This window comes from Oratosquilla oratoria, chromosome 44 (genome assembly GCF_046742065.1).
Source record: "Oratosquilla oratoria isolate Oo_2021 chromosome 44, ASM4674206v1, whole genome shotgun sequence".
Classification (NCBI taxonomy): Eukaryota; Metazoa; Arthropoda; class Malacostraca; order Stomatopoda; family Squillidae; genus Oratosquilla; species Oratosquilla oratoria.
Window position 1 is genome coordinate 9,251,448 of NC_134820.1, and position 14,855 is coordinate 9,266,302.

At 43.4% G+C, this 14,855-nt stretch overlaps 1 protein-coding gene across 3 annotated transcripts in view; it reads right to left on the reverse strand.

Moving 5' to 3' along the window:
- LOC143022248 (protein max-like) overlaps positions 1–14,855 on the reverse strand; it is an 84,676-nt gene that overhangs the window by 1,301 nt on the left and 68,520 nt on the right. For 2 of the 3 annotated variants that reach the window (XM_076180379.1, XM_076180380.1), the window contains exon 4: positions 1–125. This exon is cut by the window's left edge. In XM_076180379.1, coding sequence (XP_076036494.1) covers positions 1–125 — 125 coding nt within the window. Of the gene's footprint in view, positions 126–5,407; positions 5,553–14,855 lie in introns of all 3 variants that reach the window. The other variant, XR_012966038.1, reaches the window with a different exon arrangement.

Genomic DNA, 14,855 nt, shown 5'->3' on the forward strand with positions numbered 1-14,855 from the left:
GTCTGATGTATCCGAGCCAGATCCATCAAAACTGAGAAGGGAGTCACCTTTCCCATTTAGGTGCTTGGCATTGCCAGTCATGGCAGCAAAATTGCCAGTAAACTTTGCTTTCTCCAGGGTATAGACTGAAAAGAAATGATCAAGATATAAATCACAAGGTCACTGTATTCATGGGGCACTTGCCAATGCCATCAAACATATCCAACAGAACAAGAGAATTCACATATAGGAAAATTAAATTCAATACTGCAAACAAAAAATAATATCAAGATTTCCACTATTTTCAAGATGAAGCACAGGGTAAGGGAAGCAGAGGAGAGCAGATGTGAGGTGGGGTGGGGGTGTGACAGAAAATTTTGAAGGTGGTGAAAAGATGTTTTGGAGGGAGATTGGGAGAAGAGGTGAATCAAGTAGAGAAGAAAAGGTAAAAGGTGCAGATGGAGATATGATAATGGAAGAGAAGGCAGTAAGGGGAAGATGGGCAAGGTGTTTTAGGGAGTTGCTAAATGTGAAGGAGGATAGGGAGAGAAAGATAGTTGCAGTGGGAAATGCTAAGAAAATGATGGTGATGAGTGAGGAAAATGGAGCAGAAATAAGGAAGAATGAAGTGAAGGCAGTTGTTAACCACTACACTCCGGGCCAAAATCTCGCGGGCAGCATTAGCTGCCAGACGTACGATGTTTTCGTCATAATATTCGCATCATAAAAAATAGTCACCACTTATATCGATCGTTCTCTCTTTCTCCCGTGAATTTTGATAACCATAGAATATGTGATGAAGACAGTTTAGAGAGTATGTCATTATGCAGTGGCAACAATATAATCAAGACACCGATATGGCAGCCTCGCATATCCACTTGCTCCTCATGCCACCTACGTATGCGGCATCGTATGGAAGAGGTTAAGATGATGAAAGCAGGTAAGGCACCTAGTCTGGATGGATGCCATGCAGAATGTCTAAAAAAAGGAGGTACAGTTTTGGTGGAGGTTATCTAATGTTTGTTTAAGGGGAGGCTCCGGCTAAAATTGGCTATTTTCGATCGTGTGTACGAAATTTAGTTAAGCATCACAAATGCTTGTTCAGTTATCAAGGTCTGCCAGACATATGATTTGAAGTGAAAACCTAAATGGCAAATACCATAAAAATGCACTTTTGTGGCGGGAGGTAGGGGATGGCAGGCTGCATCAAATATGGCAACCACGTTTGTCAACATGTTTGCCATTTTATTGCTTTTATTGTCTTTCATACCCTCACTGACTAGTGCTATGCAGTACAATCTTTTTCCTATCTAAAGCAGCATTTCACGGCTATCATAAGTCCATATTTGATTAGAAAAAGTTGTTTACAAAAGCTTTGATATTGTGCTGTCTACGTTTGTTTACATTCATTGTCTAGTTGACGTGTGTAATTTACGTTTTATTTCCATTTTATTGTGTTACCATTATAGTTATGGGTCTTAATAAAGTGAAAAAGCATTTGAAACATATGCGTTGTATAAGGAAAGAAAACCGAGAGAGATTGTTACAAGTGCGTGTAGCCACGCCCACCACATCAGCTGTTATGGTTTTGTCACCCGAAGCATCAGGTTCTGTTCCATCAACTTCTACACCTTTCAAGAGGACAGGAAAAGCACAAATACGTAAAGAAACACTCGCCAATAAAAGTTATGAAAAAAAAAGAAGAGGAAAGAGGAAGAGAGGATGAAACTATTCATTTGCTCTCTACTGAATGAAATAGTTCTTAGTCATTGTGAGTGCAGTGTAATGTTGTTCACTATCAGTGGTTTTGAAGATAAAATCAAAATTATGTGTGGACAGTGCAACAATGAATTAATATCAGAACCTGAGACTGTTGCTGATGATTATTTTGTAAGAAATTTTTAGTTTTGTTTATCATTCGATTATGTAAGGGTATGGCTGGGAGGGTATGAAAAGCTGTTGGGACTGTCAAAGCTGCATTTTATTGCAAGTGCAATTCTAAGCCATAGCTTTGGCTACCAGGAAGGCTCTATATTGAAAGAACTCAAGCTCGGGTCACAGGCACTTGACAGAAGCCTAAGGAAGATGGAGAAAAGAAGGCTATTATCCTCAGAAAGAGGACCCAGTAAGAAGAGCAAGATGAGAGCAACAATAGACAAAAGAGACTACTCTGCAGGAGGGTCCTAAGAAAAACTTGGCAACAGTGACGAATGTGGACAGTTCCGATACCCTCTGAAGTAATACTCTTCCTGGGTGGGTAGGGGTGGACCAAGTGCCTTTCTTGAATTCTAGAGCCAAAATATGAGAGATCCAGTCTTCTCTATACTATGATAAGTAAAACAGTAGTCGTAATAGAGTATTCAGCATAGCATTAATTGGTTTTGAGAAAAAAATCAGTGTAAAAATTCTTTCAGAATCTTTAATTGGACGTATCTCAAAACTAACTTTTTTTTTATTATAAAGTGCCAGAACTTCTGTATTTACTGTTCAAATTCCATGAAATTTATGGTGCAATAACTATGGATATCTGATGATAAATAAAGAGCCAATTTTTTTAACCATTTTTATATGTGAAAAATGATTAAAAAAATACATGAAAGTAGACCCTCAAAAAAATAATTATAAAAAAAAAAATGGCTGTTTACAATTGTTAATCTACACAAGTAATAGTAGCATAAATTTCAAATATCTTGATAATTATAACCGTGTTCAGCCTTAGAAAATGCATAGTTTCTTATACTTAATAATAAAATCTGTCATTTTCCGAGATGGGGCGGGCCGGTGGTAAATTGGTTACATCATCGCTTGGCAGGTGGACGATCATCGTTGAGCCATGGACGATCATCGTTGAGCCATGGACGATCATCATTGATCCGTGGACGATCATCGTTGAGCCATGGACGATCATCGTTGGGCCGTGGACGATCATCGTTGGGCCGTGGACGATCATCGTTGGGCCGTGGACGATCATCGTTTAGCCGTGGATGATCATTGGGCCATGAACGATCATCGTTGAGCAATGGACGATCATCGTTGAGCAATGGACGATCATCGTTGAGCAATGGACGATCATCGTTGAGCAATGGACGATCATCGTTGAGCCATGGACATTTAGTCAAGAATGATTATCGTTCAGCCTTGGACGATCATATTTGAGCCGTGGACGATCATCGTTAGGCCGTGGACGATCATCGTTGAGCCGTGGACGATCATCGTTGAGCCGTGGACGATCATCGTTGAGCCGTGGACGATCATCGTTGAGCCATGGACGATCATCGTTGAGCCGTGGACGATCATCGTTAAGCCGTGGACGATCATCGTTAAGCCGTGGACGATCATCGTTAGGCCGTGGACGATCATCGTTGAGTCAAGAACGATCATTGTTGGGCCATGAACGATCATCGTTGAGCCGTGGACGATCATTGTTGAGCCATGGACGATCATCGTTGAGCCGTGGACGATCATCGTTGAGCTGTGGATGATCATCGTTGAGCAATGGACGATCATCGTTGAGCAATGGACTATCATCGTTGAGTCAAGAACGATCATCGTTGAGCCATGGACGATCATCGTTGAGCCATGGACGATCATCGTTGAGCCATGGACGATCATCGTTGAGCCATGGACGATCATCGTTGAGCCATGGACGATCATCGTTGAGCCATGGATGATCATCGTTGGGCCGTGGACGATCATCGTTGAGCCGTGGATGATGATCGTTTAGCAATGGACAATCATCGTTGAGCAATGGACGATCATCGTTGAGCCGTGGACGATCATCGTTGAGCCATGGACGATCATCGTTGAGCCATGGACGATCATCGTTGAGCCATGGACGATCATCGTTGAGTCAAGAACGATCATCGTTGAGCCATGGACGATCATCGTTGAGCCGTGGACGATCATCGTTGAGCCATGGACGATCATTGTTGATCCATGGACGATCATCGTTGGGCCGTGGACGATCATCGTTGGGCCGTGGACGATCATCGTTGAGCCGTGGATGATCGTTGAGCAATGGACGATCATCGTTGAGCCGTGGACGATCATCGTTGAGTCAAGAACGATCATTGTTGAGCCATGGACGTTGTTGAGTCAAGAATGATCATCGTTGAGCCGTGGACGATCATCGTTGAGCCGTGGACGATCATCGTTGAGCCGTGGACGATCATCGTTAGGCCATGGACGCTCATCGTTAGGCAATGGACGCTCATCGTTGAGTCATGGACGCTCATCGTTGAGTCATGGACGATCATCGTTTTGCAATGGACGATCATTGTTGAGCCGTGAACGATCATCGTTGAGTCAAGAACGATCATCGTTAAGCCATGGTGTCAAAGTTCTCGAACCTGCCGAAGTTCGCGAAGGTGCCAAAGTTCTCGAAGGTGCCAAAGTTCGCGAAGGTGCCAAAGTTCTCGAAGGTGCCGAAGTTCTCGAAGTTCTCGAAGGTGTCGAGGTTCTCGAAAGTGCCGAAATTGTCGAAGGTGCCGAAGTTCTCGAAGGTGCCAAAGTTCTCGAAGGTGCCAAAGTTCTCGAAGGTGCCAAAGTTCTCGAAGGTGCCAAAGTTCTCGAAGGTGCCAAAGTTCTCGAAGGTGCCAAAGTTCTCGAAGGTGCCAAAGTTCTCGAAGGTGCCAAAGTTCTCGAAGGTGCCAAAGTTCTCGAAGGCGCCGAAGTTCTCGAAGGCGCCGAAGTTCTCGAAGGTGCCGAAGTTCTCGAAGGTGCCGAAGTTCTCGAAGGTGCCGAAGCTCTGGAAGGTGCCGAAGTTCTCGAAAGTGCCGAAGTTCTCGAAGGTCTGGAAGGTCTCGAAGTTCTGGAAGGTCTCGAAGTTCTGGAAGGTCTCGAAGATATCGAAGTTCTTGGTGTTCGTAGACAGCTCGTTCCGGCGACCCCGTCTCACTGGCGAGTTGTCATCAACATACGCCATGAAGAGAGTCTAAGAAGTGTATAACTGGGATGAGGCGATTGGTCGAGCGTTTTAGCTCATTCCTGGACTTCCCGTCCTCGCATATGAAAACCAGTCTTCTGTTAGAATAAAGTGTATTTGTAAAATTGTGTGTGTGCGTGCGTGTGTGATGTTTCCCTTCGGGACATTTTGGGTGTTCCAGGAAGGTTTATGGGGGGGATAGTCTTTGTCTGTGCGGGAGATTTTCGTCAAATCCTCCCAGTTATAAGAGGGGGAGGAATGAATGATGAGCTCGAATACTGTATAAAGTCCGGTTATTTCTGGGACGACCTTTTAAAGTTGGAACTAACACGTAACGTGAGACTCAAGGCAGATGACGCAGAGAACAAGATATTTGCGAAAAATCTATTGGCTCTGGGGAGAGGGGAGAGTGGACCCGTAAAACTTCCCGAGAAGTTTGGGATTGTCGTTGAGACCCGTAAAGAGTTAGTGGACAAAGTCTATGATAATTTAGAGGAAAATCACCTGAATGCTTCATATTTCAAGAAGAGGGCTACCATTTCCCCCACAAACGATGATGTCGCCAGGATAAACTTGATGGTCTAAGATAAGTCTGAAGAACCAGAGAAATGCCATAACGAGCCCCTCTCTCCCTCTTCACATGTTGAGACTGAAAGTAAGAAGTGTCATCATGGTTATGAGGAATATATGCCCTCCCAAGTTGTGTAATGGGTCCAGAGTATTAGTAACTAATCTTAAAAAATATATATATATATCATAGTCGGAAAGATCTTAGGCGGTACACACAGGGGTGAACAGGTTTTACTCCCGAGAATTACTCTGGAGTCTACTGATACCACTATACCATTCAAGCGGAAACAATTCCCTGTTAAGCTTAGTTATGCGATGACGATAAACAAATCTCAGGGGCAGACATTTGAGAGGTGTGGAATATTGCTTGATTCTGCACAGTTCTTTGCCCACAGACAACTTTATGTCGCCTGCTCAAGAGTTACAAGGTGGAATTCTCTCATCATATACACAGGTTGGGAAAAAGTGAACGACGATTTCAGGATGAAACTACCACGCAATTGCGTGTATAAAGAACTTTTCGTTGAGAATCTTTCAGAAGATAAACCTCCTGAAGCGGTCGTAGTTTCTGACGACCAAGAAGTTGCTTTGGCCGAAGAAGAGCCTGACCAAAGCATTGTCGAGATACCCAAAGAAGTGTACACGATCTCAGAAGAGGAAGCCGTAGATATGTTGCTGCCCGCGTCGTACGATTTGTGCTACGAAAGAGAAGAAGAGGTCGACCCTGCCTCCAGTTTCTCTATCTCTATCAAGGAGGAGTTGGAAGAGAAAATCGAGGAAGTTAACCAAAAAATAGAAGAGGTCAAAAAGATGCTAAAAGAGAACAGAGATACCACCACTGAGAGCAACAAGAGGTGCGGCGACGACGACGAGGGAGAATCTTCTCCTACTAAAAAGTAGTGCCGGCGGCTTTAAGTTGAAGAAGTTAAAGATGACTAATAAAACACATGATTTTTATCACTCATATTCTATTTTGACCTTTTAAAAATGTATAGCAAGAGGGCGTAGCCCAAGGGCGCGAAAGGCCCGCGAGCGAAGCGAGCAGCGCCGCAGGCCAAGCACCCACGGCGTAGCCGTGGCTGGCTCAGCCAGGTGCTTGTTGATGTACAGTACAAAACATGCCTAAGGGCGACGCCCTTAGGGAAATTATGGTAAATTTCGGGGTCAAAATACTTCATTTACTTTGTTTATAATTGTGTAATTTTTGGGCAACCCTAAAGACAAAATAAAATTCCTCCTCTCTATGACCGCCGGAGCCTCCCCTTAAGAGAAGGTAGAGTGCCCAAGGACTGGAGGAGTGCCTGTATAGTTCCACTTTACAAGGGAAAAGGGGACAAGTGTGAATGTAGTAGTTTCAGAGGGATTAGCTTGTTAAGTGTAATTGAGAACGCTTGTGGGAGGATCTTGATTGAGAGAATTAGGAGAGGAACAGAGGGAAATTGGTGAGGAACAGTGTGGATTTAGAAAGTTATAGGAAAAGGTAAGGATGTTTGTGGGCTTTTATGAATCTGGAAAAAGCTTATGACAGGGTAGAGAGGAAGGCACTGTGGGAGGTTATGCGGATATACGTGATAGGAGGAAAGTTTCAAGGAGCTGTCAAGAGTTTTTACGAGAGTAGTAGAGCATGTGTCAAGATTAGAAATGGAGAGTGTGGTTCGAGGTAAAGGTGGGACTTTGTCAGGGATGTGTTATGTCACCCTGGCTGTTCAACTTATACATGGATGGGGTGGTGCGAGAGGTAAATGCAAGGGTGGTGGGTCAGGGATTGGAGATGGTTAAAAAAAATGGAGGAAAGTGGGAAGTGAGCCAGCTGTTGTTTGTGGACGACACTGCACTTGTAGCAGCATCAGAGGAGGGATTGAGGAAGTTGTGACAGTTTGGGAGTGTGTGAAAGAAGGAAGTTGAAGATAAATGTGGGTAAAAGTAAGGTGATGAGATGTACATGGGGTGAAAGTGGCAGCAGACTGGAAGTGAGCATTAAGGGAGAGCAACTGGAGGAGGTGGATAGTTTTGGATACTTGGGTGCAAATGTGGCAGGAGGGGGTGGAATGGAGATGGGGGTGGGGTGTGGATTGGGAGAGGAGAGTAAATGCCTTGGTGGTTTGGAGAGTATAATGAGGAATAGACATTTGGGAGTGGATGCTAAGGGGACACTGTATGAAGGAGTGATTGTGCCAACAGCACTGCATGGGGCAGAAACAAGAACATGGGAAAGGAAGAGAGAATGAGTTTGAATGTGTTTGAGATGAGGTGTCTGAGAAGTATGATGGTGGTTACTAGGCTGGATAGAGTGAGAAATGAGAAGGTAAGGAGGAGAACAGGGGTGGTAAGGGAGTAGGGAGATAGAGTTGATGAAAGAGTATTAGGATGGTTTGGACACATGGAAAGAATGAGTGAAGAAAGACTAGTAAAAGAGGTATGGAAGGCAGATGTGGAGGGAGTGAACATGAGGGGGTATCCTTGGATGAGATGGATGGATGGGATGGGGGGGGGCTTTGGGGAAGAGGGGAATATCTGTTGAGGAAGGATGGGAGAGGACAGAAGACAGGGGTGAATGGAGAATGGTTGTATATGGATGATGTTGTGATTGCATGAGGTGGAATGGGTGGGGGGGATGGGGTGTGAGGTAGTATGTGTGAGCAAAATTTGATGCAGCCCAAAAGAATTTCTCCCTGTCTTCTCCTTTTCTGCATGGGGGGCCAGAGAGGGGGGGGGTCGCCGATTTAATGAAGCGGCCTTGCCATGGATGTGCTGCATCTTGTGACACTGCCTCTGACCCAGGGCAGTGGACAAGGTGCAGGGATGACCCGTCATCCAGTAGGTGCTAAGATAGAGGGAGGGTGGAGTGTATTTAGGGATGGAATGGGTGGGAATGGTTTTATGCCTTTTTCTTTTTGGCTACCTCCCTTATAAGGGGAAAAAAGCTTTGGTATATGTATGTTTTAATTGTTAACATGTTGATTTCATTCAAAGAAATTTTCTCTATTGTAGTTCTTAGGGGGGTGGGGGAGGGGGAAGGGAGGGAGAGAGGGAGAGAGAAAACATTGTATTTACCAAGTATCTTGTGGGAAGGGGAGCTACACTTGTGGTGTCTTGTCTTTGTATCTCACAAAATCTAGTTTGCTCTTAAATTCATATATGGTGTTTGCACACACTAAATGTCTCATCCAATTTGTTCCAGACATCCATTCTGTGTGGGAAGCTGTTCTTTTCCAGGTCCCTTCTACAACTACCCTTTTAGAGGTTCTTTTCATGTCCTCTTGTATTTCTCCTATCCCAATTCAGTAAGTCCTCTCTATCAAGGACTTGCATGCCTCTCATGATTCTACAGATGTTCAATAGGTCACCTCTTTCTCTTCTTTGCTCCAGAGTTGGTAATTCCAGCTTTGACAATCTCCTCATATGACAGTTTTGAAAGTGTTGGGGCCATCTTCGTAATCGCTCTCAGGATTCTTCCAATTTTCTTTATATTCTTTTTAATACTGGGTGTCCATAATGTGACTGCATACTCCAGTCTTGGTCTTATCAGTGTGACTTGCATATTCTTCACCATTTCTTTTCCAAGTAGGTAAAGGCCACCTTTATTGATCTTAGTAAGCTCACTTACTAAACTTCATTTATACTGATTTTACATTGTCCTGATATTTTTTTCTTTTTTTTTATAACTAAAAAAAAAAAAGGTACAGTTTTGGTGGACTAACCGGTGAGGTTATTTAATGTTTGCTGGAGAGAGGGTAGAGTGCCGGAGGACTGGAGGAGTGCCTGTATAGTTCCACTTTACAAGGGAAAAGGGGACAAGTGTGAGTGTAGTAGTTTCAGAGGAATTAGCTTGTAAGTGTAGTTGGGAGGGCTTATGGGAGGATCTTGATTGAGAGGATTAGGAGAGGAACAGAGGGAGTAATTGGTGAGGAACAGTGTGGATTTAAGACAGGTAGAGGTTGTGTAAATAAGATTTCTGTGGTAAGACAGATAAGCTATAGGAAAGGGAAAGGATGTTTTGGGGGCTTTTATGGATCTGGAAAAGGCTTACAACAGGGTAGACAGGAAGGCACTTTGGGAGGCTTTGCGGATATACGGGATAGGAGGAAAGCTTCTAGGAGCTGTCAAGAGTTTTTACAAGAGTAGTAGAGCATGTGTCAGGATTAGAAATAGAGAGAGTGGTTCGAGGTAAAGGTGGGACTTCGTCAGGGATGCATTATGTCGCCCTGGGGTGGTGTGAGAGGTAAATGCAAGGGTGGTGGGTCAGGGATTGGAGATGGTAAAAGAAAATGGAGGAAAAAGGGAGGTGAGCCAGCTGTTGTTTGCGGACGACACTGCGCTTGTGGCAGGATTGGGGGAGGGATTGAGGAAGTTAGTGACAGAGACTGGGAGAGTGTGTGAAAGAAGAAAGCTAAAGATAAATGTGGGTAAAAGTAAGGTGATGAGATGTACATGGGGTGAAAGTGGCAGCAGGCTGGAAGTGAGCATTAACCCCTTCCATACGGTGCCGCACACGTAGGCGTCATGGACTTAGATCTCGGTGGCAGCAGCCAATGCCAGACGTACGACGTGTCGTAATAATACTCGCATCATAAAATATAGTCACCGCTTATATCGATCGTTCTCTCTTCACCCGTGAATTTTGATAACCATAGAAAATGCGATTACAAAAGAATTAGAAAGAATGTCATTATGGAGGGGCGACTACAATAAATATAATCAAGACGCCGATATGGCAGCCTCGCGAATACACTCGCTCCCCATGACGCCTACGTGTGCGGCACCGTATGGAAGGGGTTAAGGGAGAGCAACTGGAGGAAGTGGATAGTTTTAGATACTTGGGTGCAAATGTGGCAGGAAAAGGTGGAGTGGAGGTAGAATGTAGATTGAGAAGCGAGTAAATGCCTTGGTGGATTAAAGAGTGTAATGAGGAATAGACATCTGGGAATGGATGCTAAGAGAAGACTGTATGAAGGAGTGATTGTGCCAACAGGAGTGATTGTGCCAACAGCACTGTATGGGGCAGAAACATGGAACATAAGAGAGAAGTTTGAATGTGTTTGAGATGAGGTGTCTGAGAAGTATGATGGGGGTTACTAGGCTGGATAGAGTGAGAAATGAGGAAGTGAGGAGGAGCACAGGGGTGGAAAGGGAGTTGGGAGATGGGGTTGACGAAAGAGTATTAGGATGGTTTGGACACATGGAATGAATGAGTGAAGAAAGACTAGTAAAAGAGGTATATAAGGCAGATGTGGAGGGAGTGAACATGAGTGAGTGAACATCTCATCCTAGGATGAGATGGATGGATGGGGTAATAGGGGCTTTGGGAAGGGAATGTCTGTTGAGGAAGGATGGGAGAGGACAGAAGACAGAGGTGAATGGAGAATGGTTGTAAATGGATGGTGTTGTGATACATGAGGTGGATTGGGTGGGGGGGATGGGGGGTGAGGTAGTATGTGTGAGCAAAATTTGACGCAGCTTGAAGAGATTTCTCCCCGTCTTCTCCTTTTATGCATGGGGGGACAGAGAGGGGGGTCGCCGATTTAATTAAGCGGCCTTACTGTGGATGTGCTGTGCCTTGCGACACTGCCTCTGACCAAGGGCAGTGGACAAGGTGCAGGGATGACCCGTCATCCAGGAGGTGCTAAGATGGGAGGGAGGGTGGAGGGGAGTGGAGTATATTTAGGGATGGGATGGGTGGGAATGATTATATGCCTTTCTTTTTGGCTACTTCCCTTGTAAGGGGGAAAAAGCCTTTGTATATGTATGTATGTATGTACTTTTCCCAAATTCCATTATGCTACATTTCTTGATATTGAAGTACACTTCCCACTTCCGACTCCATTCCTAAACCCTGTTCAGATCTCTTTGTAGTGACTCCAGTCCATTTCAGTACTTATTTTCCTCATCAGTTTTACATCATCTGCAAAGAAGTTCATGTAATATTCTACACCCTCATCCATGTTGTTTACATATATAGCAAACATTATTGGAGCCAATACTACCTGTGTGACCCCACTCATCACTTCTTCCCAAGTAGAACTCTTATCTCTGGACACTACTCTCATTTTTCTTTCATGTAAGAAATCCTCCATCCATTTCAATACTTTTCCTTGTATACCTCCTATGGTTTCCAGTTTTCTTAATTTTTTGTGTGGCACTTTATCAAAAGCTTTGTGTAAGTCTAATAAAGCACAATCAGCCCATCCATCCCTTTCTTGTATTATATCTATTAGTCTTGAATAGAAACAGATCAAATTTGTGGCACATGACCTTCCCTATCTAAATCTGAATTGTCTTGGGTTTAGTATATTGTTCTCCTCTAGATATTTTGTCCATTATTTTTTTATGACTTTTCACAAATTTTTGCTATTGTACTTGTAAGGGAGACCAGTCTTCTGGTATGTTTCCTTCTTTGATATTTTCTCTAGTGAACACAGACCTGAAGTGTTTGTTCATGACTTCAGCTATATCTTCCATGTATTTTATATTCCCTTGGCATAATTTTACTATTTCCTGTTTGTTTTTTAGTTTACTGTTCACATATCTATAGAATAATTTTGGTTGGTCCTTACATTTTTCTATTAAGTTTTTTTCATGGTTTCTTTTCTTCCCTGTATACTTTTGCATATCTATTCATTAGATTTATATATACTGTATTTGCCACTTTCCAGGGTTTTTATTATCCTTTCTCCATCTTTTCCAAGCTTTATCTCTTCTATCTTTTGCCTCGCTGCACTTTCTGTTAAACCAGCACTTATTACACACCTTTTCCTGTTTTGGTCTTGGTACATATTTGGAGGTGCTAAGATAAGAGGGAAGAGGGAGGGTGGAGGGGTGTGGAGTGTATTCAGGGATGGAATGGGTGGGAATGATTTTATGCCTTTTCCTTTTTTGGCTACCTCCCTTGTAAGGGGGAAAAAGCCTTGGTATATGTATATATGTACCTATTCGTCCACTCTTCATTGTAGATTTCCTTCAAAATCATCCATTTCTCTTCCACTTGTTTTATGTGGAGGGAGTGAACATGAGGGGACGTCCTAGGATGAGGTGGATGGATGGGGTGAAGGGGGCTTTGGGGAAGAGGGGAATGTCTGTTGAGGAAGGATGGGAGAGGACAGAAGACAGGGGTGAATGGAGAATGGTTGTATATGGATGATGTTCTGATGCATGAGGTGGAATGGGTGGGGGGATGGGGGGTGAGGTAGTACAACCACTCCTAGTTTAACGACCTACTCGGTTAACGACAATGCGGAATAACGACGGGCTTTATGACAGACCAATATTCGTTTTAACGTAAATCTCCCGAAGTTACAACGTTGTGTACGATAAGTTGGCTGAGGCAAATTTGTATGTTATAAATGAACTTGTACGGTGGATATTAGCTGTGAGGTAAAGTGTTCTGAAGCTTAGGTCTACATTACCATGATGCAAGCTGCAAAAACTACCTGGGGTACAGTATATACCGGTATTGGTAAATTTTTAGTTTCAACCATGGGCGCAATATAGCAATAGAAAATGAATTATTAATTTTGTAAATTATAATGTATCAACGTAATATGCAATTTTGTAAGCGAAAAAAAGGTGCTAAAACATATTTCGTAAGTAACGAAGTCGTGTCGCATGAATGGTACGCCATGTTTGTTATGATAGATGCCGACGTCTTAGAAATGAAAGGATGATAAATTCGTCTAATCTAAACTACACTAACCTATCCTAATCTGTGTTTAATAAATCATTACCTGCAAATTAAATGTAATCCGGCTCGTCCTCGTTGTCGTCGTCGTGAGAGACGTTGGCGGGCTTTTCAACCACTCTCTCAGCTTGCGGGGTATACAAAGTTCTTGCAGCTTGAAGGAATGCATGCATCTCCGCTCCATAACATTCCTTCAAGAAAATATACCTGGCGAGGTACTGTCGGAAGTACCAAGGCCGTCAATTGACAGACAACAAGATGGTGTCCCGATCCTATGCTACCGACTTCGTTCATTAGCATATTTGCTTGTAGCAAGGTATTTTTTATTTTCATTTCCGCCCACAAAATTGCATATTACATTGATACATTTTAATTTACAAAATTAATAATCAATTTTCTATTGCTATATTGCGCCCATGGTCGAAACTAAAAAAAATACCCTAGTATTTAATATGAAATGTCAGCATACGCGGATTTGGTCATACACAGTAATTTCAGGAACCTAACCACCGCGTTATTTGAGGGCTTTTTGTACTATAAAAACAGTAAATAAAGCTTTAATGTACTGTATAAAAGAGGGAAAATACACGAAAATAAAGATACATGTATTGCTGGACATTGTACATACAGTACATGTAAATTTATGTATATGTATACACTTTCGCTTAACGACCAATTCGGTTAACGACGGCGACGCTGGTCCCAATTGTCGTCGTTAAACGAGGAGTGGTTGTATGTGTAAGCAAAATTTGATGCAGCCCGAAGGGATTTCTCCCTGTCTTCTCCTTTTATGCATGGTGGGACAGAGAGGGGGGTCACTGATTTGATGAAGCGGCCTTGCTGTGGATGTGCTGTGACTTGCGACACTGCCTCTGACCCAGGGCAATGGACAAGGTGCAGGGATGACCTGTCATCCAGGAGGTGCTAAGATAGGAGGGAGGGTGGAGGGGACTACATACCAGACCTCCTGACATCTATCTCTGTATCCTCTCCCACCACGAGAGGACAGTCTACCTGGCCACCATCCAAAGGCAGAAAAATATCCAGGATAACACTTCACTCTATACTATACAACACATTTTGGAAGACTGCATTGTATACAATTATGCATACCAACAACACAACATATACTCTATAAGGGATTTAAAGAAAAAACCCATTCCAGCCATGGTGTTTCTTAGGGAGATGTGACTACTTGGCCAAACAGGTGGTGGTGTCGTCGTCATCATTCATCATCATCATTATAATCATCCCTGGAGGTAGCCACCCAAGGCATGCACCCACGACTACCCATTCCACTCCCATTCTTCACCCATTTGTTTCACTCTCCTTTTAACTCCTAGATAAAGGGTCATCCCTGTCTCCTGCCCACTGCTCAGGTCAAAAGCAATATAGCAAGACAATGCACATCCACAGCAGGGCAAACCTCATTTATACAGTGAATCTCCCTCCTCATCCCCTCATGTAAAAAATAAAGAAAAAAAAAAAGACATTACATCATGATGTGTCAAATTATTGTCAATAATAGTAACAATAATAACAATAATAATTATCTACATACCAAGGGCTTCTTTCCCCTTATGAGGGAGGTAGTCGAGTCAAAGGAACACACCCATTCCCATCTATTCCACTCCCATCCACCCTTTCCTCCCTCTCATCTTAGCTCCCCATGGATGAAGGATCATCCCTGTACCCTGCCCACTGCCT